The sequence below is a fragment of the Tachysurus fulvidraco genome, chromosome 23 (genome assembly GCF_022655615.1).
Source record: "Tachysurus fulvidraco isolate hzauxx_2018 chromosome 23, HZAU_PFXX_2.0, whole genome shotgun sequence".
Classification (NCBI taxonomy): Eukaryota; Metazoa; Chordata; class Actinopteri; order Siluriformes; family Bagridae; genus Tachysurus; species Tachysurus fulvidraco.
The window spans coordinates 15,751,799-15,771,896 of record NC_062540.1 but is presented as its reverse complement, the minus strand read 5'-3'; the positions used below and the strand labels follow the sequence as shown (position 1 = coordinate 15,771,896).

General features: G+C 42.8%; 1 protein-coding gene across 5 annotated transcripts in view; it reads right to left on the bottom strand.

Annotated features, from left to right (window-relative positions):
• casz1 (castor zinc finger 1) overlaps positions 1-20,098 on the bottom strand; it is an 84,699-nt gene that overhangs the window by 24,659 nt on the left and 39,942 nt on the right. For all 5 annotated transcript variants that reach the window (XM_047807260.1, XM_027170500.2, XM_047807261.1 and 2 more), the window contains 4 exons: positions 12,128-12,694; positions 6,556-7,423; positions 5,201-5,266; positions 1,901-1,991 (listed from right to left, as the gene is read on the bottom strand). In XM_047807260.1, coding sequence (XP_047663216.1) covers positions 1,901-1,991; positions 5,201-5,266; positions 6,556-7,423; positions 12,128-12,650 — 1,548 coding nt within the window. In that variant the 5' untranslated portion in view covers positions 12,651-12,694. The remainder of the gene's footprint in view (positions 1-1,900; positions 1,992-5,200; positions 5,267-6,555; positions 7,424-12,127; positions 12,695-20,098) is intronic.

The following is a 20,098-nucleotide window of genomic DNA, read 5'->3' as shown; positions in this document are numbered from 1 at the left end:
TAATAGCAGATGTCCTCGGAAGAAAAAAAAAGAGGGGAAAAAACTCTTATTGAGGAATTTATTCTACTAATAAAGTAGTATAGTATTCAGTGCTACGACACTTTGAATTCAGTCTCTCACACAAATTTATCAGCCTCTTCACCACACAGTAAGTAAGGGCCAAAACAGTGGTTTGACACTTTCTTCTGACACCAAGGGCTCGTGAGTTATGGACTCGTCCTCACATCAGACGAGGTTCCGGAAACATCTCCGCTTGTTTGCTCGGGCGGCTTTTTTTTAAAGCGTGAGAGATGGCTGTTTCGAGGCGCTCAACTGTGGCTGTTAGGCTACGACGTTATTCGGCCCACATCATCTCATTTATCAAGGTGTCTGGGAAGTGGAAGGGGGTGGGGTGGAGGGGGTGGGGTGTCGGTGGGACGGATGAATTTGCAGCCAGTCTGCTCGACTGAGTGGAAAGCTAACAGGAGTTATGGAGTTTTGGTGAGAGTGAAAACAATATGACGTGATCACATCGTCTGTAGTTTTTTTTTAAATGGAATTAAAATTCCGAAGGCAGGCTGTGTGTTTTGCATCGAAATGCATATGTACATTATCATATAATATTAACTCAGTTGTTTGACTCTTATATCAAAGTTTTTATGGTGAAATATGTATATAAAAGAGACAAAAAAAAAAACATCTTAAAGTGCAAATTTGTAATAAATACATTTTTTTTCCATTTTATTTTTAGTATGTTTTGTTTTATTTACACATTAAATGTGGTATATTACAGTACCTACCCCTAATGAGGGACACTTACAGTTACTACAGTTATATTCCACAAGGCTGGATAGATATGTGTGTGTGTGTGTGTGTGTGTGTGTGTGTGTGTGTGTGTGTGTGTGTGTGTGTGTGTGTGTGTGTGTCTTTGTTGCACATGTGTGTTTGTATTTGTTTGTATGTGTATGTACTGTATGTGTGTATTTGGGTGTGTTTGTATTTGTGTTGTGTGTGTTGCATGTGTTTGTGTTCCCTGTGTGTGTTTGTGTGTGTGTGTGTGTGTGTGTGTGTGTCTGTGTGTGTGTGTGTGTGTGTGTGCGTGTGTTGCATGTGTACAGTAGGTCTGTGTGTTGCATGTGTGTTTGTGTGTGTGTTGCATGTTTGTGAGTGTGTGTGTGTGTGTTGCATGTGTGTGTGTCTGTGTGTTGTATGTGTGTGTGTTGCATGTGTACAGTAGGTGTGTGTGTTGTATGTATATGTGTGTGTGTTGCATGTGTAGGTGTGTGTGTTTCATGTGTAGGTGTGTGTGTGAGTTGCGTGTGTGTGTGTGTGTGTGTGTGTGTGTGTGTGTTTTGCATGTGTATATGTGTGTGTTGCATGTGTGTGTGTGTGTGTATGTGTGTGTATGTGTGTCTGTTGCATGTGTGTGTGTGTGTGTGTATGTATGTGTGTGTTGCATGTGTGTGTCTGTGTGTGTGTGTGTGTTGCATGTGTGTGTGTGTTGCATGTGTGTGTGTGTGTGTATGTGTGTGTATGTGTGTGTGTTGCATGTGTGTGTGTGTGTGTGTATGTATGTGTGTGTTGCATGTGTGTGTGTGTGTGTGTGTGTGTGTGTGTTGCATGTGTGTGTGTGTTGCATGTGTGTGTGTGTGTGAGTGTGTGTGTGTGTGTGTGTGAGTGTGTGTGTGTGAGTGTGTGTGTGTGTGTGTGTGTGTGTGTGTGTGTGTGTGTGTGTGTGTGTGTTGCATGTGTGTGTGTGTTGCATGTGTGTGTGTGTGTGTGTGAGTGTGTGTGTGTGTGTGTGTGTGTGTGTGTGTGTGAGTGTGTGTGTGTGTGTGTGTGAGTGTGTGTGTGTGTGTGTGTGTGTGTGTGTGTGTGTGTGTGTGTGTGTGTGTGTGTGTGTGTGTGTGTGTACACTGACCTGATAGTTACACTCGGGGTCCATGCAGTGGTAATGCTCTCTGTACTGATAGGCACAGTGCACGTGCCCACAGTGCTGGCTCCCTGAAAACCTGCAAACACAATCAGCCCAAAATCACCACCACCCTCACCTCTACAGATCAAGATATCAGCTTCAAACAACAGAACAGCCACTGCCATGTTGAAAGAAAAGCTTTTATGTGCAATTAAAAGCATAACCTTTTGCAGAATGGTTCCGATTGACTGATTTTCAGCTCCTTCTTGTGAGGAAGTGAAACGTGACCTCTATCCGTACAGGGCCGAGCTTTAAAGGGCAATTTAGCCTTTTATCCTCCACTGATAAACACCCTCACACTGACAGAATCATCTTCACGGAGCACAGGAGCCATTACTGGCGACTACAAACGCCGACGGAAAAGCGAGGTCTCCTACCTGCCCACGCTCCCACAACCATGTGATTACAATTCACACTTCAGTCACAGCAATCTCTCCCAAATTAGTTCCACTGGCTTCAGAAGCAGTAGGTAGACTCTTATTAAACTGTAACCCCAGACGTAATTCACTCATTTGCCCGTGCTTTAAACCCTGCCAAATCAGCGCTCGACACTCCAGGTTAACAGGCTGTGCTTTAATCAGGGAAAGGTTAGGCCTAATAGAAAGGTTTGAGTGTGTCTGTATGCTGTGCTGCCCTCCCCTTCCTCTCCTCTCCTCTCCTCTCCTCTCCTCTCCTCGCTCTAGCTCTCGGTGTCTGACTGGCCCGGGCTGCAGCAGATTGGCACTGCTTTAAAGAGGCCCATTTCCTGAGTGTTTACAGGCTGATTATAACCCTGACGATGATGACTGTTAAAAACCTCCAATTACGTTTCAAAACACACAAATAAACATTTGTGTTGCTGCTGCCAAGAGCACCATCTGCCGAAGCAGACAGAAAACGACTAGAGTTTGTACTCGTAGCGCAGAACGATTTCGGTGATCACACTCTGGACGTTCGTTAAGGCCGCTTCCAGACCGGGTTCGAATCAGAGCGGAATGATGATGTTGAGGTTGGATTCGATCCACAAGGCTGAAAGGGGCTTCATAAAACTCGTTCTTTTAATGAATAGAAATATAAAGTGACAGAAAAAAGGTGAAAGCAGAAACACTTGAACCCAAACACTATTTGAGTCACTGGCTATTTTCAAGTGGCGATTGAAGACCTACTTATTCAGGAAACACTTCAACTAGCACTTCTTTCCTTATCTTTTGCGTTAAAAAAAAACAAACAACAACCTTTGACACTTTTTCATTGTAACTTTGAACAAATGTTTTAAACTCATGGTGTCTTAAGTATGTAACCTAGTGAACCAGCATTAATGTAATCGATGTTAGAGATTTAAGCACTTATGTACGTCACTCTGGATAAGGGCGTCTGCCAAATTTAATTATTATAATAATTATTCTTCCAATAATTGTACTGTATAAATGAATCTTTTTAATTCAGTGCATCACACACATGTTTATTTTTTCTTTTTGTTTGTCAGTCTAAATATACAGAACACATCACATATGGCAGGGCTACAGCTCTGTTCTTTGGGTCAATGTGGTCAATAAAAAAAAGGGTAGTTGATTTGATTCAGAGTCGATTCGTTAGAACCGAATGGCAAATTTTGTGTGATAGAGGATTTGGTCTGTGGTTTGAGCTTTGGGTACATTTGACTACCTAAACAAAACGAATGTAGGGTACAATCCAGACCATGCCTAACAGCCCCCGAGAGTGCCACGCTCACACACTCATCGCTCTGTTCATCCTTGTGTACATTAGGGTCTGTTGGGAGAGCGGTCCACCCCTCTGCTCATCACCCATCTGTATCACTTTGCCGGTGGACAATTCCCACTCGCCGCGTCGTGGGGCTAATGGGCCGCTGCTATTCAGCAGCCTATTAAATATTAATACGGTCACGATACAGAGATTGCCGCACATCTCGCGTTACGTTGGAGACATGCCGATCAAAGTGCAAGGCAATGGTGGGTGCACGAAAGTGTTTAAGAGGCAAAACTGTGACTAAACAGTGCGAAGGAAGCTTTTAAACCTCAAAGTTTCTGTGCTTTTCCTGCAGAGGGGAAGGTGGGTGTAGAAGGGTTTACAAAGCTGCTTTTTAGCGTGAGTGTGCTCTCATTAGCGTGGAAGCCAGTGATGATCCTCCCCCAGAGCCCCCCCACGCCCCCCCTCCTCCCCGACCCCCCCCACCACCACCACAACCCTCCCTCCATCCCTCTCTCCCTAAGATGTACCAGGCCGCATTTGCCCTTTTTATGAGTTCTCGTTTTCCTTTTTTTTCCTCCTCCTCTTCTTCCCTTTCTTATTTTCCCCAACACGGAAATTGAAACTATATCTGGGCTTATCTGCTGCCTCCCCGCGCATCAACTGCCGAGATGTTTAGACAAATTTTATGCATTATGCAGTGCAAATATCAAAACAGTTCTTGGCAGTGCCAGCAGAAGCCTCATTAAAAATTCCTTAATTAAATCTTCTTGCAAAATGTAATCAGTCCAAGGAGGGTTTTGTGTGTGTGTGTGTATGTGTGTGTGTGTGTCTGTGTGTGTGTGTGTACGAGTAAGTGCGTGTGTCTGTTAGTGCCAGGGCTTTGATTTGTGGCCTTCATGTTACGGCTTTGGGAGACTAATCATTTACGCCACAGCCTCAGCCTCTTTGAAATGCCGTTTTTTCTCCCTTTAAAACCTGAATAAATAAACAAATGATAATCACCTTTCTAGTGTCACGGCGAGATGAACACAGACCCTGATACCGCGGCACACTGAATCTATCTCTATGCTTTGTCTGGATTTGGGAATGTCTGTCATTTAGTTCATTCAGCGTCTTCATTTGTGGCAGAGATACAGAAAATGAAAAAAGGCAATACAAAAAGAAACCAACTGACTGTTATCTGAGTAGCTAGTTTTGTTGGAAATAGTGCTCAGGAGAGTGTGAACACAGGGGAGTTTTCTTAGAAAAGGCAAGTTAATGTGTGAAATGTATTTGCAAACGTTTCCCGATGTTTGTTTAAGATTTCTCAGCCTCTGCCATCATTATTACACGAAGCACAATGCAGGCAGGAAGTGTGGCACTGCCAAAGAAATGACTCGCTTTCTTTTATGTAAATTCATCTTCCTGCTTGCTTATAAGTAATTTATAGTCTCGGCACAAAAGCTATTTTGCCTACGTACTTTATTAGTCTATAAAACAGCCTTAAAAAAAAAGAAAAAAATGACAAAAAAATCTCAGCAAGGAGTTACTTCAAATTTTGAGAGGGTATTTTCATACCTGGCAATATATTTCTGGTAGACATTGACGTCTTCTGTCACGGGTTTCTCTACAGGATGGCCGTTTCTGTTGTAGTGCACAGAAAAGGGATGCGATTAATGGCAACACATGCTGTCATTAATAAGAATAAGAATAAAAAAAAAAGCTGTCACAATATTTACTTAAGCATTTCAAACTTCGGGCTATCGATAAACATTTTCTAGCGTGTCACAGCAGTTTTACAGTATCTGTGAGCGAATCAGGGGGCTAGAACCGAACCTTGATGCATGCCTTCCCAAAAATGAATGCAGAGCTGAGACGTTTCTGAATGTATAAAAGATCCGTGTGCATTTTTTTTTCTCGAGAGTGCACAGATGGAAGAATGAAGAGAAAAGGCGTATCCGACGATGACTATGTGCTTTTTTTTTTTTATTCAACCGGCTGTGATTTGAAGGACAACTAAAGCCCGTATTGCACTTTTTTATCAGCATCTGTACAGTGACTCTGCATGCAGCAGGTTCTCCACAAACCTGACATGGGTGACAGCTCGAGCAGCTCCACGTGGGAGTTAGCCTCGGGTTAATGTACCTCTTAAGGCGTTGGTTTTGGCAGCGGATTACCTGCTGTGAGTGCATGTGTACATGCTCATGGGTGTGTGTGTGTGTGTGTGTGTGTGTGTGTTCTCTGATGTAAGAGGAGCCTGAGGGTTTCTGGGTTCTCATTGAGATAAACCTTATGTACACAAGCAGTCACGCTTGAGCAGAGAGAGTCCCAGCACTGCAACAGCCCCCTAAAATGCTTTTAAAACATAGCTTCCAATCCAGCAGGCCTTGATGTAGCCACATTACCACACTAATAAAACCACAAACTATGTGTGACACCAAACCAGGTCCATATCTTTTGTAAATTGTAATATATACATATAAAACTTCTCAGAGTTTCTGGAAAACAAGAAGCCAAAATGAAGTGTTCCACTGAGAAACTGACTAGAGAAAAATGAGCCCGTGCTAAAATGTATTAATTTGCATCCCATGGCGACACAGTTTTTAGCAGTAATACATCTAACTATCTGGTATCCGTGATCTAAACATAGACTTCTAGGGTTTAATGGGTAATTCATTCAGCGAGGGTGAGAGCCAACCATATATCATCACTGCCATGCCCACGGTGGGGGCTGCCAGGGCTGGAGTGATCGAGTGTAGCTAGCTCGAGAGCAAAGCGTTCAGTGGGCATCTAAAAATTAAACCCCTGATTAATTCAGACAATCGTGTTAACACAGAGAACCAATATGCTTCATTTACGTTGGCCTTATTAACCAATAGGAAAAGCTTATGTCAGATCGCGAGTGAATTTGTGACGCGTGTGGGGAATCTTACTTGGCTGAGGAAACAGTTCCGGTAGTGATGGAGTCAGTCTTGGAGAAGCTGGACTTCATGTAGTCAGTGTTAAAGCCCATGTGGCCCCCCTGGTCCACGGGTAGGCATGGGGGTCCAACAGCTCCAGCAGAAGCAGCTGTGGGAATCACGGGCGTGCCGGGGGTGGCCGGGGTGGACGACAGAACACCAGGCATCATAGGAGAATCTCCCTTCCCAGGAAGAAGCTTCTGGATGTTTCGTATATCATATTTGGAAGGACGGCCCACTTTACCTGTCTTAAAAGCTATTGCCCCGCCCATATCAGGGTTGCCTTCTCCTGGCTTGAAGAGGTGCAAATACTTGACGTTCTCCAAGTCATATTTTGAAGGCCTCTTATAAGCATTGCCATTCTGCTGTGTCAGGCTCTCGCCCATCTTTAGTTTCTGGATAAAAAAGTCATATTTGGAGGCGCGGGATGCCAGGTTATGGGTGTTAATGCCAGTGCTGCCGAGCTGGGCTTGCTTGTGCTCCATGCTAGGGGAAAACATCTGAGCCTCGGTTCCTGGGAGGCAGGCAGAAGGTGGCAGGATTTTGGAGCTCTTTTCAGGTGTTATCTTCGAGTCCAGCTCCTCGGGTTTGGTGTGCACGGGCCAAGGCAGAGCTTCTCCGACCTTCAGCTTGCGGATGTACTCCTCGTACTTGGAGAAGCGCGCTCGACGTGTGGCCTCCTCGCTAGTCAGGGATGAGGGGTCTGAGGTAGCAGCTTTCATCTTCTCAAAGCTGATCTTCTTGGCCAGCTCGTCACGGCCCTGCTGTTCCTCATAGCCAAACATGTGAAGGAACTCGGTCATGGTGTTGGCTGCATAGTCGCGCAGGGCAGAGGCTTCCCCTACAAGATTAGAGTTAACACAACATCGTATGTTGATTATTAAACCTTATTCCAATCATTTCAATAATGCAAACTTTGCATATACTCTATATGATCTGTATATAATGTAAGGTGGTGCGATATGACTAGATAGGAATATTCTAATTCTGTTATCATTCTCTTAATGAAATATCAAGTCATTCACCCTCGTATGCCATTCTCTCCACCATGCACTGTTTTTTGCACCACATATGCACATGCAGTACAGAAAATATTTAACCAGTCACCACTTAAAATGCTCTTCATTTACTCCAGCAATGAAAGTTCACTTTTTCTTTTAAAGTTAATTAAAACACACTGTCCTCCCCAAGGACAGAGCAAAAATGCAATAAACGCATAGTTTAATTGCGTTATGTAGAAATTAATTCTGCGCCATTAACTTTCATCCAGGTTGAGGGAAAAGGTTCAGGGAGATGGGCTGGAAGAAATGCTTTAGTCTAAAAAGCAGGAACTACTAAGACTGTGTGTGTGTGTGTGTGTGTGTGTGTGTGTGCGTGTGTAGAGTATGTACATGCACCCAGGTTGCATATAATGTTGTACACATGCATCTACATGTAAAAAATGTTGTCTTGAGGTGGTTTGTCAGTCAGGAGAGCTGGCATGATGCTTACACCATGTTTTAGATGACAACTTCGCCCCGGTGTCAGATACACTCCCAGGACTCTTGGCCTCTCCTTCTTTCTGTCCTGGCCTAACGCCAGTTCTGCTCCAGACCTTTCCTTCATTTATTTGATTGCTTTTTTCATCACCGGCAAACGTAAGTGAGCAGTAACGCGAGCCACGGCCTTGGTAATTAATACCAAAATATTTCAGCTTTGGTCTCGTATTTCTGTGTTATGGCTAAATCGGTCTCTCTCCCCCCTGCTTTTCACATCTCATTCTCAGCATGTAAAATAATCCCCAAATTTCCATCGCAGCATCAGGGTTACTCCTCTCCATAGCACATTACAATGAAAGCCGATCCGGCAGATTGAAGGATCATGAAAAATTTAAACGAACTATATGAGGCATTTTTTGAGGAAACATCCGCTTCTTTGTTTTGGGGTAAAATACTATACAAACCTTCCGAGTTCTAAAAATTTAAACGATTAAAAAAATAATAATAAAAAAAATCTTTATTAGGCTGAATGAAAGATAAAGGGCTGATTTATTTCTGTACCCAGATTCGATCCTGCTGATACTGTAGGGCGTAGATCATTTCAGCTGTTTTATGGCAAAAGCAATTTTTTTTTTTATTATTTCATTACTAATTAATAATTAACTCTAAATAACTAATCGTTTAGCAGTGACAAGAACATTTTTAACTGTATAAAGAACATGACTCACTCTGATAAGGCTGGATATCGGTCATAAATTTGAAATGTAGTCTCTGTACGGTCCTATAGGACGTGACCGCTTCAGAGCCGTCATGTTGGGTCATGCGATTTTTAACCGGCTTTACAGTAAGCACAAGGTCTTTAATCTCTATCCCTGAACACTTTCCAAGGACACTAATCAAAGCCACTCATGTATCTGGTCTTATTTCACCCATAGGCTTTAAAACAGTGGGGAAAGTCCCATCATTTCCTTATAGAAATCCCCCTCTGCTGCTCTCAGTAGCTATCTGTCATTACTGTCATTGGCTGTACTGTATGTTTAGTAAAATCTGTATTTCTTCTGTTTTATTTTCTGCATTGGTGTAAACACCCATATTGCAGTAGGAATCCTGCTAGTACTCAGAACGAGTATTGTTAGGAGCAACGATTACTGTATAGCAGCTGTGTTATTTAAAAAAAATAGTCAAAATGAAAGAAAATGGACGAATGTTTTTGAGTGTTGAACGCACTATCGATGTCGGTAGGCTGATTAGACTTAAACTGCACACATGAATCCAGGACCTGAGAGCAGATAACCTTTTAAAACAGCATGTAAATGAGCTTTTCTTCTCCAACCTTATCACACATCCTCCTAATCATGCCATGTGCATGTGGCTGGGAAGCCTCGGCTTTGGCGGAAAGGTACGATTTGCCTGGGTGCGCTCCCGACTCGCCTCGTTCGCTTTACCTCCCTCTCCCTCTCTCTCTTTCTCTCTCATCACTGCAGAGTGTAAAAGAAGTACCCTTAGTCTTGCCACTTTATGCTGCCACATTCCAGCCTATGACACAGTCCTTGTCTGCGTTTGAGGCAATTGAGCTCCTTTTCCCCCCCCGCACCCTCTGTGATAACAAATAGGCACTAGGGTATATCTCTCTTTTGCTCACCAAACATGGCCATCGAATCCCGAGGTGAACATCTGAATGTGTGTGAGAAGGGAAGAAATGATTAGGACCCACTTATACGGGGTTGAGGGGGGAGGGGTGGGCGGGCGGGCGAGGGGATCTATTTATGGACTAATCAAGGATTTACTGACAACTTGAGTACGACAGGAAAATGTCTGGTGCTAGTCGTTCAGTTTGTTTTTAGCCGTTTAGCGTTTGAATCGTTTTAAAAATATGGATTAAAACAAATTTTCTATGGAAAAAAATATCAAGAAATAAGGAAAAAAAAATATATATTTATAAGAAATAACCAATGACCCAGATGAGGTTGGGTTTCCTTTAGAGTCTGGTTCCTCTCCAGGTTTCTTCCACATACTGTATGATCTCAGGCAGTTTCTTTTTTCTCTCGTCACAGTTGCCTCAGACTCGCTTATTTTAGAGATAAATATAAATTGAATATAAATTAAAACTTTTATAGATTTTTTTATATTTCTGTCAAGCTCCTTCGAGAGAATATCTATAGCTAAAAGCGCTATAAATGAAATCGGATTGAATTGAAAGTCGACGAAACAGAATTCCCGTTTAATTACTTATGGTACGTGTTTCGCAGAGTTTACAAACAAACAAATGAATTCATTTTAAAAATGGCCCTAGAGATTAAAAATAAATATAAGACACATAACCTTTGAAGAGAATTGCACCCTTGGTCTGGCCGATACGATCCGCCGCTCATCTCTGTCGCTGCGTTAACGGACGCTTTGTAAAGAGCTGACTTTATTTTACGGGCTGTGTGAGAATTGTGCGAGGCGTCGAAGTGCTGCACGAGGAGCGTTCTGGGCTCATGGAGCTGATAGGGAACCCACACGGTGCCTCCAAGTGAGGAGTTAAATGTTTTGAAGGTCGCAGTTTCTCTCATTGATCTTGCAATGTTTGTTAATTACATTGTCACTGATGTTGTGAGAGATAATTAAGCCACTATGTTTATATGCATAATTATGTGCGCTCTGCATCAGCCTTTGAAAGACAGCAGCGAGGAAAGGGAAGGGGGGAAAATATTTTAATTGTGAACCGCGCAGTAACATGGCAATATAGATGCCCTAGTTACAATTAACAAAAGAGGAGGAGGGAGAAAAAGAGAGGTGGGGGTGTTGGGGGGGAGGGGGGGCAAGTCAAAAGAAGAAGAAGAAGACGAAGAAGAAGAAGAAGAAGAAGTGTGCTTGATGTAGCCTTGAAACATTGCTGTTAGATGCAAACTGTAAACCGCTGTAGATTTTTCGTGTGTCATATTTACAGCGTTTATTTAATTATTTACTTATTTTTTAACAAATGGAACTAATTAAAACCGCAAATATTTGCTGAGAAGACCTTCGATAAGACCAGACCGCTTTCCTGCACTACATAGCTGCGAGGAAAGAAAAGCAGAATTTAACTGCCACAAGCAAACAGTCACGCTAGTGGAAAATAAGATGAAATGGAAAATAAGTCTTCTGAAAGCACTGTAAGTTAAAAAAAATGTACCAGACCAACCAGATTTTAACTGCTGTACTGAAAAAAAGGGGCAGCATTGCCTTATCTGCGTTTGTTATCTACTTCAACTTGAGTGGTATTGTGCTTCGAGCACTACTGTACCTCGGAGATGGCAGATAAGTCTGCGGCTGGTCTCAAAGTTCAGCCCGTCGTTAAGCAGTAAATATTTGTTTTTGCTGTTTTCGGGTGTTATTGCCACTTTATAGGATATGCTAGCAAGTTTGCCATCTAATCTGACTGATAGCAACATCTGATACTGAGGAGAGAAAGCATAAGCTTTCAAGGCAAATTGTTTTTTTCCAAAGGTCAAAAAGCAAAATACTTGGATGGTACACAAGTGTAATTAGACTGTTTTTGCAAGTAAGGTACTCATAAAAATATGAGCTCTCCCTGAGCACTTTTTTCCCCCAGCATGCACATGTAGCTGTTTCTTATTTAATACGTCGTAGGTGAGACGGATTCAGTGTTACAGAGTTAATGATGGACACTTAAAGCACAAGAGCCTTGGCTACTAAAGTGCTGGATTTGGTAGGTAGTAAAATAAAAGGGTCAAAATATAATCCTGGGTGTAATATAATCTTTAATCTGCCCTGCCAACACTTTTGCTCTCTGCTGCTCTGTGTATAACACAGTTTTCTCTGTGAGCCTGTTTGAAATATTCAGTTATTGTTGCAGGAAATCACATAAGTTCCTGTCTTCCCAGTTCCACCTGTCAGAATAGTGTCATTGGATATGCATGTAGTAACTCTAGATAGTGCTTTCAGATAAAAAATCGTTTAAGCCTGGAAGAATACAGCTACATTTCCTGTGTCAGACTCTCCTTGTTGTTATTGAATGGTTTGAGGGAAGGAAACTAAAGTAACATCTAAGGAAAAGCTTCTAGTGCTGGAGGAGTTTGTACCTGGAGAAGTGAAGGAAGCTTGGCAGTTAGGTGTTTCGCTGGGCGGCGGGAAGCTCGTCTCTTTTTGAGGACTATCCGAGTCCCGGTCGTCATGGTAACTGCCCTCGTGAGACATAGGCATTGCCTCGGCTTCGTTCCCATTGTCTTCATCATCGCTGCAGCCTTTGGGCTGGACCATGTACACGCCCTCGGGAGGCCCGTCCTCACCGCCATTGGCTTTGGAGACCTTAGGCTCGTCGTCGTCTATGGATGCCGGATCGTCAGCATACTCACCGTTCACCCACTTCTCGATGGCCTCACGCCGTTTCTGGTCATCCTCCAGGCTCTGACCCAACGTCAGGCCTTCGGAGAAATCGCTATCGGGTCTGTCGCCCTCGTCATAGTGCGAACTGCCCCGCTCGCTGTTGTCCGCCAGGCTCTGGTCGCCGTCTGCGTTCTGGGAGCTGCCATCGTACACCACTTGCCGACTCAACTTGGCACAAATAGCGTTGAGCTTTAGGCCACCTTTTCTTTTGGCGGCCATTGTGGATTTTCCTGAGGTCTTTTCAGTGCATAAACCCCTTTCAGCTGCAAATAAGAAAGAGAGACAGAGAAGAAAAAAAGCAATTTAGACAAGAATTGTTGATAACTAAAGCAATATCGTAATTCCGTGACTATGACCCTTTTCCTCAGATACAATTATACAGCTACAGATGAGGGTTAACAAAGCATTCCAGAAGAGTGATGCTGCTCCTACACGCCACTTACACGCCGTATAACAAAGGCTTGCACAAGAAATAATGAAGTAGACTGGAAAAAAAAAAAAAATCTCAGTGCTCATTCTGCCTTCATATTTTTCTTAAAATAGTCAAGTCAATTCACCAATTCAACAGTAAGAAAGGAAAGATTAAGTTACACGTACAGTATATACTGCAAGAACCAAAACACAGAGAGAGAGAGAGAGAGAGAGAGAGAGAGAGAGAGAGAGAGAGAGAAGATTAGAGGGCAGACTTCATCTTTTTTGTCACTGAGAACCTAGAAGCAAAAAAGACGACGAGATCACAATCAGACCCCCAACGGCGCACTGAGCAGCCACGGCATTGAGATTTAATCCTTGACATGACAGCGGAATAAAAACAGCCTGACACTGTAGACTCTCTTTACCTAAAGAGGCCCAAGCTCCTGCCAATGAGAGCTCTGTTCAGCCTTAACTCTGACAGCAAGGGGACATGACGGCTTCTCCGAAGAAAGCTCTAGAAGGCACAGGAAAATGGCATAAAGGAAAATGATGGAGCCTTCGTTCGGCAGCTGTTAGCCCAGAACCTTTAACCCTGCATCGTCTTCCCGTCCGACAGATGCGGTCACGGAGAGCTGGAGCCATGTGGAGCCTACAGTGTGCTAGGTTTAATTGTTCAAACACACCTGACAACTCGCTAGCAGATTATGAGACAGATTATGAGAATTAAAGCTGGGAACGATCAACAGATAGCAGACTTTTTGGGCTTCCTGAAATAGCACTGTGGTAAAAAAAAAGTGCCAAGGCAATCGGGCATAGAGATTATAATCTTAATCTCAGGTAGAGCTAACTTTAATCTTAGCTTGCATGCTTTGAAATCAAAATCCAAAAAAAATAACATTTCAAATTACTATTCTAGCTTTAGGATGATGCAATGAATCTCACAATTTGGAAATCCCCTCTCTCACACATACAGACACACACACACACACGTTAGCTAACTATCTTGCCAACAATTAGCCAGATCTAAAAACAATAATCTGAAAGGAAATGTAAATGGTACATAGCTGGTTACCAATCAGACATCTTTTGGTCACTTTTAATCAAAGCAGGAACCTTTTGAGAACTTGACATGCCACATATAGTACAGAACAGCAGCGTACATTTAAAATTGTTCCACTGTGGAAGTTCCACAGGATGGTGTGGTATAAAAATGTTGGTGGTCTTTTAAGAGATCAAAATGTTTATCTTAGATTCAAAGACACACACACACACACACACACACACACACACACACATCCTGTGTGAAGCTCATTGACTAGCAGACGCCAAGTCCGCTGAGTACAAGTGTGCATTAGGTACAGTGGCTCCAGATCTCACCTGCACCATCTAAATGGATGATACGTATGAAGGGTCGTAACCCCTAGTCAAAGACATACCGACCTTAATCTAATGCATTACATAAATGATCTGTTCTAAATGTTTTTTCTAATAGACTCTGTGTGTATGCAGAATTTTCTTTTCTTTCTTTCTTTTTTTTTAAGCTTCTCTTTTTTTCTTCTTTTATAGACTCATCACACTTCAAACTAATTCGTGCCACGATTATTTTGATTAAACTTTCCATGTGTAATTTTAAGGGTTTTTTTTTTTTCTTCTTTCGAGAAAAACGAACACAGCGGATAGGAAGAACATTTATTTATCCACCACACACACACACACACACACACACACACACTGCCAGAATTGCCTTTATGACCTGTTCTCATTAAGGCATCAATAGAAAACGGAGGACATACCATTCTTGTGCAAACACATGCACCAGATGATCTAATCAGGATTTCCCACTCACTCATTCTATAACTACACTATTACTCCACATTGTCTCCAGTTTTTCTCTTTTTTTTGTGTCGAGTGTTAAATTCACACAGCTGAAGGTTAACCTGTCCTGTCAGACAGCGTCCTGGGGGCCCTGTGGCCTCGGCACATGCTTTCTCAGTTACCGTGTTTGTGCTCAGCCCTTCCTTTCTGAAACAATAAGCTGAGGAATTACACGTCGTGTGGCGTCCCGTGCCTCTCTGTAACACACACACACACACACACACACACACACACACACATACAAACACACCACTAGAGTCTAAACACTGGTGAACGGCAGGCTTTCACCCTGAGACAATTGCAGGGCTGGGGTGAAGGGTTCATGCTGCAGAGGGCAGCAATTCGGGACCAAAAAAAAAATCAGCTGGAAAAACTATTAGGAAGTGGAAGACATAAATTCTAAAGTATTTTTTCAGAACACCTCCGAAGGAAGATTGAGGTCATTTGGGCGTAACGGTACAGGTCATTTTTCTGGTTACTGAGCCGTTATTTCATGCTTTAAGTACAGATTTCCTTAACAACGCAATCTAGGTTCACCTTGTACGAAGCGCTTTCTTTCCATCGCCCACAATTTTGTGTGCGTCTATGCTAACCGGCGCACACTCGTGTTCAGCGTCTGTCGATTCCGAAGATATGAACCTAATCGAACTGTCCACAATATTAGGAACACCTGTATCATTTACAGAATGACCTCATGGGTCAATCATGTGGCAGCAACACAATGCATAGAGAGGATACAGGCACAGGTCAAACATCTATGCGAGAGGTCTGAGGAACTGTTTATCAGGACTGGTTCTAGCTCGAATACTCTACAATAGCTAAACCATGGTGAGCTACAGTACATGGGTTTTGACTTTTATCATCCAGGAACAGGAAACTGAAAAAACTAGGCACAAGAACTCATCAAGAACATCTCTCTCACTGGAGCTCACTGGATGTTTTCTGCACCAATAACATTAAGTAAACTTTGGATACTGTTGTGCATGAAAAATCCCATGAGGTCTGCAGCGTATCCGTCGTACTGCCGCTTAACGATTGGCCGACCGGATGACTACATGAACGTGGACAGCAAGTGTATACGCTGTATTATACAGTCTGGTGTGCATTAAAAGTCTTGTGTTATGTCAGAACCTGTGGTTAAAAGAGTAATAAAAAGAATTATACAAGTCAGAGTTGAACAAACAGGCCTAGCCACTCATAACCGTTGATTTTGAGTGCACGCCTGACAAACCGAGCCGCCTCTGCTTTTGCCGACACTGCCAATTGCTATGGTAACTGTGCTGTTTACCTCCAGTCGTTTGTGTGCATGATAGCGTACAACGCGATAAAATCAGCGGGGACGGAGATGAAAGCACAGGCACTCACACGGGAGGCTTTCCAGCTCTCATGGGACCGGCGTTCACGTTCACAAAAATAGGTGTAACAAGCAGCAAAGCCCTATTAATTCCACACTCTGACCTGCTTTTCTAAGCGCAAGCGGAACGACAGGGATTTAGCCGGGTCTCGGAGGTGCCTGAAGATGCTCGTCCACCTCGACTTCATAAACGAAGCGGCAGGGATCATCATAACTAAACCAAACTTGTTTTTCTTAAGTGGATATGTTTATTGTAACGCTGACAAGATTTTTGCAGAAAGACTGCAGAGCTGGAAGCCGGGTAATCCCGTTACTGTATAAGGAGAAAACCTTTGCGAAAAAAAAGAATGCTCCAACTATTTTAAACAATTTCGACAATAAGAGCGAGAGAGGTCTTTCGTTTTATCTCCACAGCACAAGATTTACATCAAAGGCCTCATAAGTCCTGCTTCTTGTCAGGACGCTGCTACGTTGACGCGGCGAATGCTAAAAAATAACTGAAATAAAAACACTTTAAAAAAAAAAAAAACGAACGAACGAACGAACGAACGAACGAAAGAGCGCTCTCTCTCCTGAAGTCAGACTGTCACGGCTCTCCAGACTCTCCGTGTCTTCTTGTTTAATGCGAAGCTTCTGTTTATGTGCCAGAATGATATCATGCCCAATCAAGTGGTGTTTCAAATCCTAATAATGCTGTTGGAAGTGCATTATTTGTGTGAACGTGTGCAGACTGCAATCAGCCTGCCAGAGTGGGGAAGTGGCTGTTAATGACTGCTTAGATTGGCATGTCCTATCCTCTCCCTCTCTTTCTCACTTTCTCTCTACTCCTTTTCTCCTTCTCTGACAGACACGGTATACACAAAAAAATTGTAGGAGATGACACATGCGTTTATCACCTGCCATTTTACCGGCAGGCAGAATGTTCTAGAAACAAGCCACACCACACCACACCTATTTCCCAACATAGATCTGCTGCCTGCGATATTCTATAGGCGATATGTTTCTGTGTGTTCTGCTTTACTGAGAGACTTGTGGCATCTGTCTATAAATCTATAACCTGATCCACGGTCCAGCCTCGTAGTCATGCAGGGTGTTAATGCTGTAATGTAGGGAATTCAATCGCCATTTCAGCATAGCTTGACTGACAAGGACAAAACCCCCATCATATGGTGAGTTAATTAATATAAAATAGGCATGGGAAATGGCAGGATTGTAAGAGATTATTTTTCATTATTTAGCATGCTTCACACTTTCATCCCTTCTTCTCTTGGTTCTTAAAAAACACCTCTATAAGATCATAACCTCCTCAGCAGACTAAGTGACAAGGCCGGTTCTTGGCTTGTGCATGCATGAACTCTTTGTGTCCTTGTTTAACATGGAAGTCTGTATCCAAAGCTCTCTCAGTGTGTGTGTGTGTGTGTGTGTGTGTGTGTGTGTGTGTGTGTGTGTGTGTGTGTGTGTGTGTGTGTGTTTCCTACCCACTACTCATACATACACAAAAATGAACAAGAACCAAACTCCCACACCTGAAATAAAAATAAAACAGTGCAATACTGTTTTTATTTTATAAAATTTACAGGTTGTGTGTGTGTGTGTGTGTGTGTGTGTGTGTGTGTGTGTGTGTTTCCACTCTCCCCTGAGGGTGTGAACGTGGGCTCAGGGAAGCCAAGCGGAAAGCCACTGATGGACCAATCCTCCAGTCTCCTGCATCTGGCCCCCTCTTTCACTTTTATTACACAAGAATAACAATAAGCAGGTCCGCGACCCCGTGTCCAGATTTGCCGTAATTTTTTCCAACAGTCTGTGCTGATGCTCCAAATTTACATTTTCTGCATGCATATTTAATTGAGTTTTGTCCCAGTGGTGCGGAAATGATTTGTTTTTTGCTCTCTGTTCACTTGACTCCTCTTCAGAGTTGGTAACCCTGATTAAGACGTTCGCGTTAATTTCCCAGCGCACACCTTTTTTTTGTGCATTAATGGTTCTGATCGTCTAATTAAAACTTCTCAGCTTCACCGCTGATCACCGCTCGTTGTGCTTCTGACCTGAAGTTTTAATTGCCGCGTCAGAGGCGATAATAATAATTTCTGGGTTCTGATGATTAAAAACAATGCCACTGCCGACTGCATTTTAAAGGGATAGGAGTCTGGGAAGAGGGTGTTGTTGGGTTACTGATTGAGGCGGGAATGTTCTTATGGGGTGAATCCCGGGCCATTTCTTAGAATAAAACACGGAGGGATTTCTTGCTTCTTAGCAGGTTTTGGAGGAAAAACAGGCTTGTTGGGCTTTACTTTTACTTTCATCTAAATGACGATCAGGAGATGTTCAGTTGACAAACAAAACAGACAAATATGTTTGTCGTACTAATCTTGCGTGGAGAAATTAATTGTACACCTACGCCCAAACCTAACCCCAAGTCTAACCTCAACTAAAAGAAAGCAATTTATCCTTATAGGGGCCAGGATGTAAGAAAAAATAAATATATATATATATATCCAGTATGTGTTACTTTCAGAGTTTTTTTTTTGAAGCTCCTGAAATATACTTCACAAACTAGCATCTAATAGTGGCTGAAAATCACCATGTTGAATTTAAGTAAGCTATTAGCACCGATGCCTTACAGGCCAAATGAAATGTGAAGTGACACTATAAAGGCATTCTGAAACGTGTGGTATTTTATGCACACCCACTTCACTTCCCTGTCCTCTTTTATCTGATGGATTCTAATCAATTTTTTACATTCCGCTGCAGGAATCAATGCTTAGTGTGAGGATGTGCATCGAGACAAAACAAATTACGCCCAACATACAAATGCACCAAAACAAACTCTTTTTCCCTCAAACAACAAACGCTCGAAGCGAAATGTGAGGACATCAACAAAGACGGAGGCAGACATGCGGACGGACACAAATCTGTTTTATTATTAATCAGCTGATGCTTGTAGTGTGTTTTGCTATCAATAAAGCACTTATTGCTTTTAGTCTTGGATGTGACCTTGCATGCAGCACGCTGTCTTTCAGACGACCTTGAGGGACCTGCTCTGACTTCTCAGCGAACCTCTCTCTCTCTCTCTCTCTCTCTCTCTCTCTCTCTCTCTCTCTCTCTCTCTCTCGTGCCCCCCTACTTCTCCTCCTGCTCTTGTAGACAGAAGCCCTCAGCCAAATACAATACTCCAGCCAGGGACCGGCAGGACTAGCACAAACAAACAACCCCTGAAAAAACAATGGCACACACGGACACACACCATGAAGCACAATGGACACAAAATGCCACTGTATATTTTTAAATGCGAAGCGGAAAAGGAAATATGCTGTAAAGGGAGTAATTAGGCCACAATCTTACAATCCTAAAAAAAAAAAAATATGGCGAATAAGGAAAAGAGCGCAAAAGGTTCACAGGTACATTGCAAGAGATGAACTTTGTTAGTCACCCTGAGCTTATCTAATAAACGTTTGGCTTAGAGGATCGTTGCATAACTAAAGAACGAAGGTATGAAGACTGAACAGGAAGTGAAAGAAACTGGTAGCTGGTAAAATACTTACAAAGTAGTGAAACAAAAGTCTTCTAGTATTTCATCTCTGGGACACATGAACAAAGTTGAATAAACTATGGCTTAGGTTGAGGATTGTATAAAATTGATTAAAAGTAAGGGACATGCTTAATTTTAGATATATATATATATTTTAGCTTTTTACTTTTATTCAACTTTATACAAACCTATTTTCGTTCTGCCTTAGTCCGACTGGCATCACCGTTTATTTCCATTTTTCCCCCCATTCAATTGTAGATCTGACTGAAACGATCTATAACATTTAGCTTCTGTTTAAAAGCAGTGCTTCAGATGGAGCCAGATTGAGCTCGACCCTGGCAGTGGAGGTTAATTAGCCACGTTGGCAGCTCAGAGCTGGGTGGCAAGACCTCTGTGAGGAGCTGGCAGCAGGTTTGGCAGCAGCTTTGGCAGCAGGGCAAGGCAAAGGCACTACACAGAGCCTCCCGACACCTCTCGAGGGTCCTTAAGCCGATA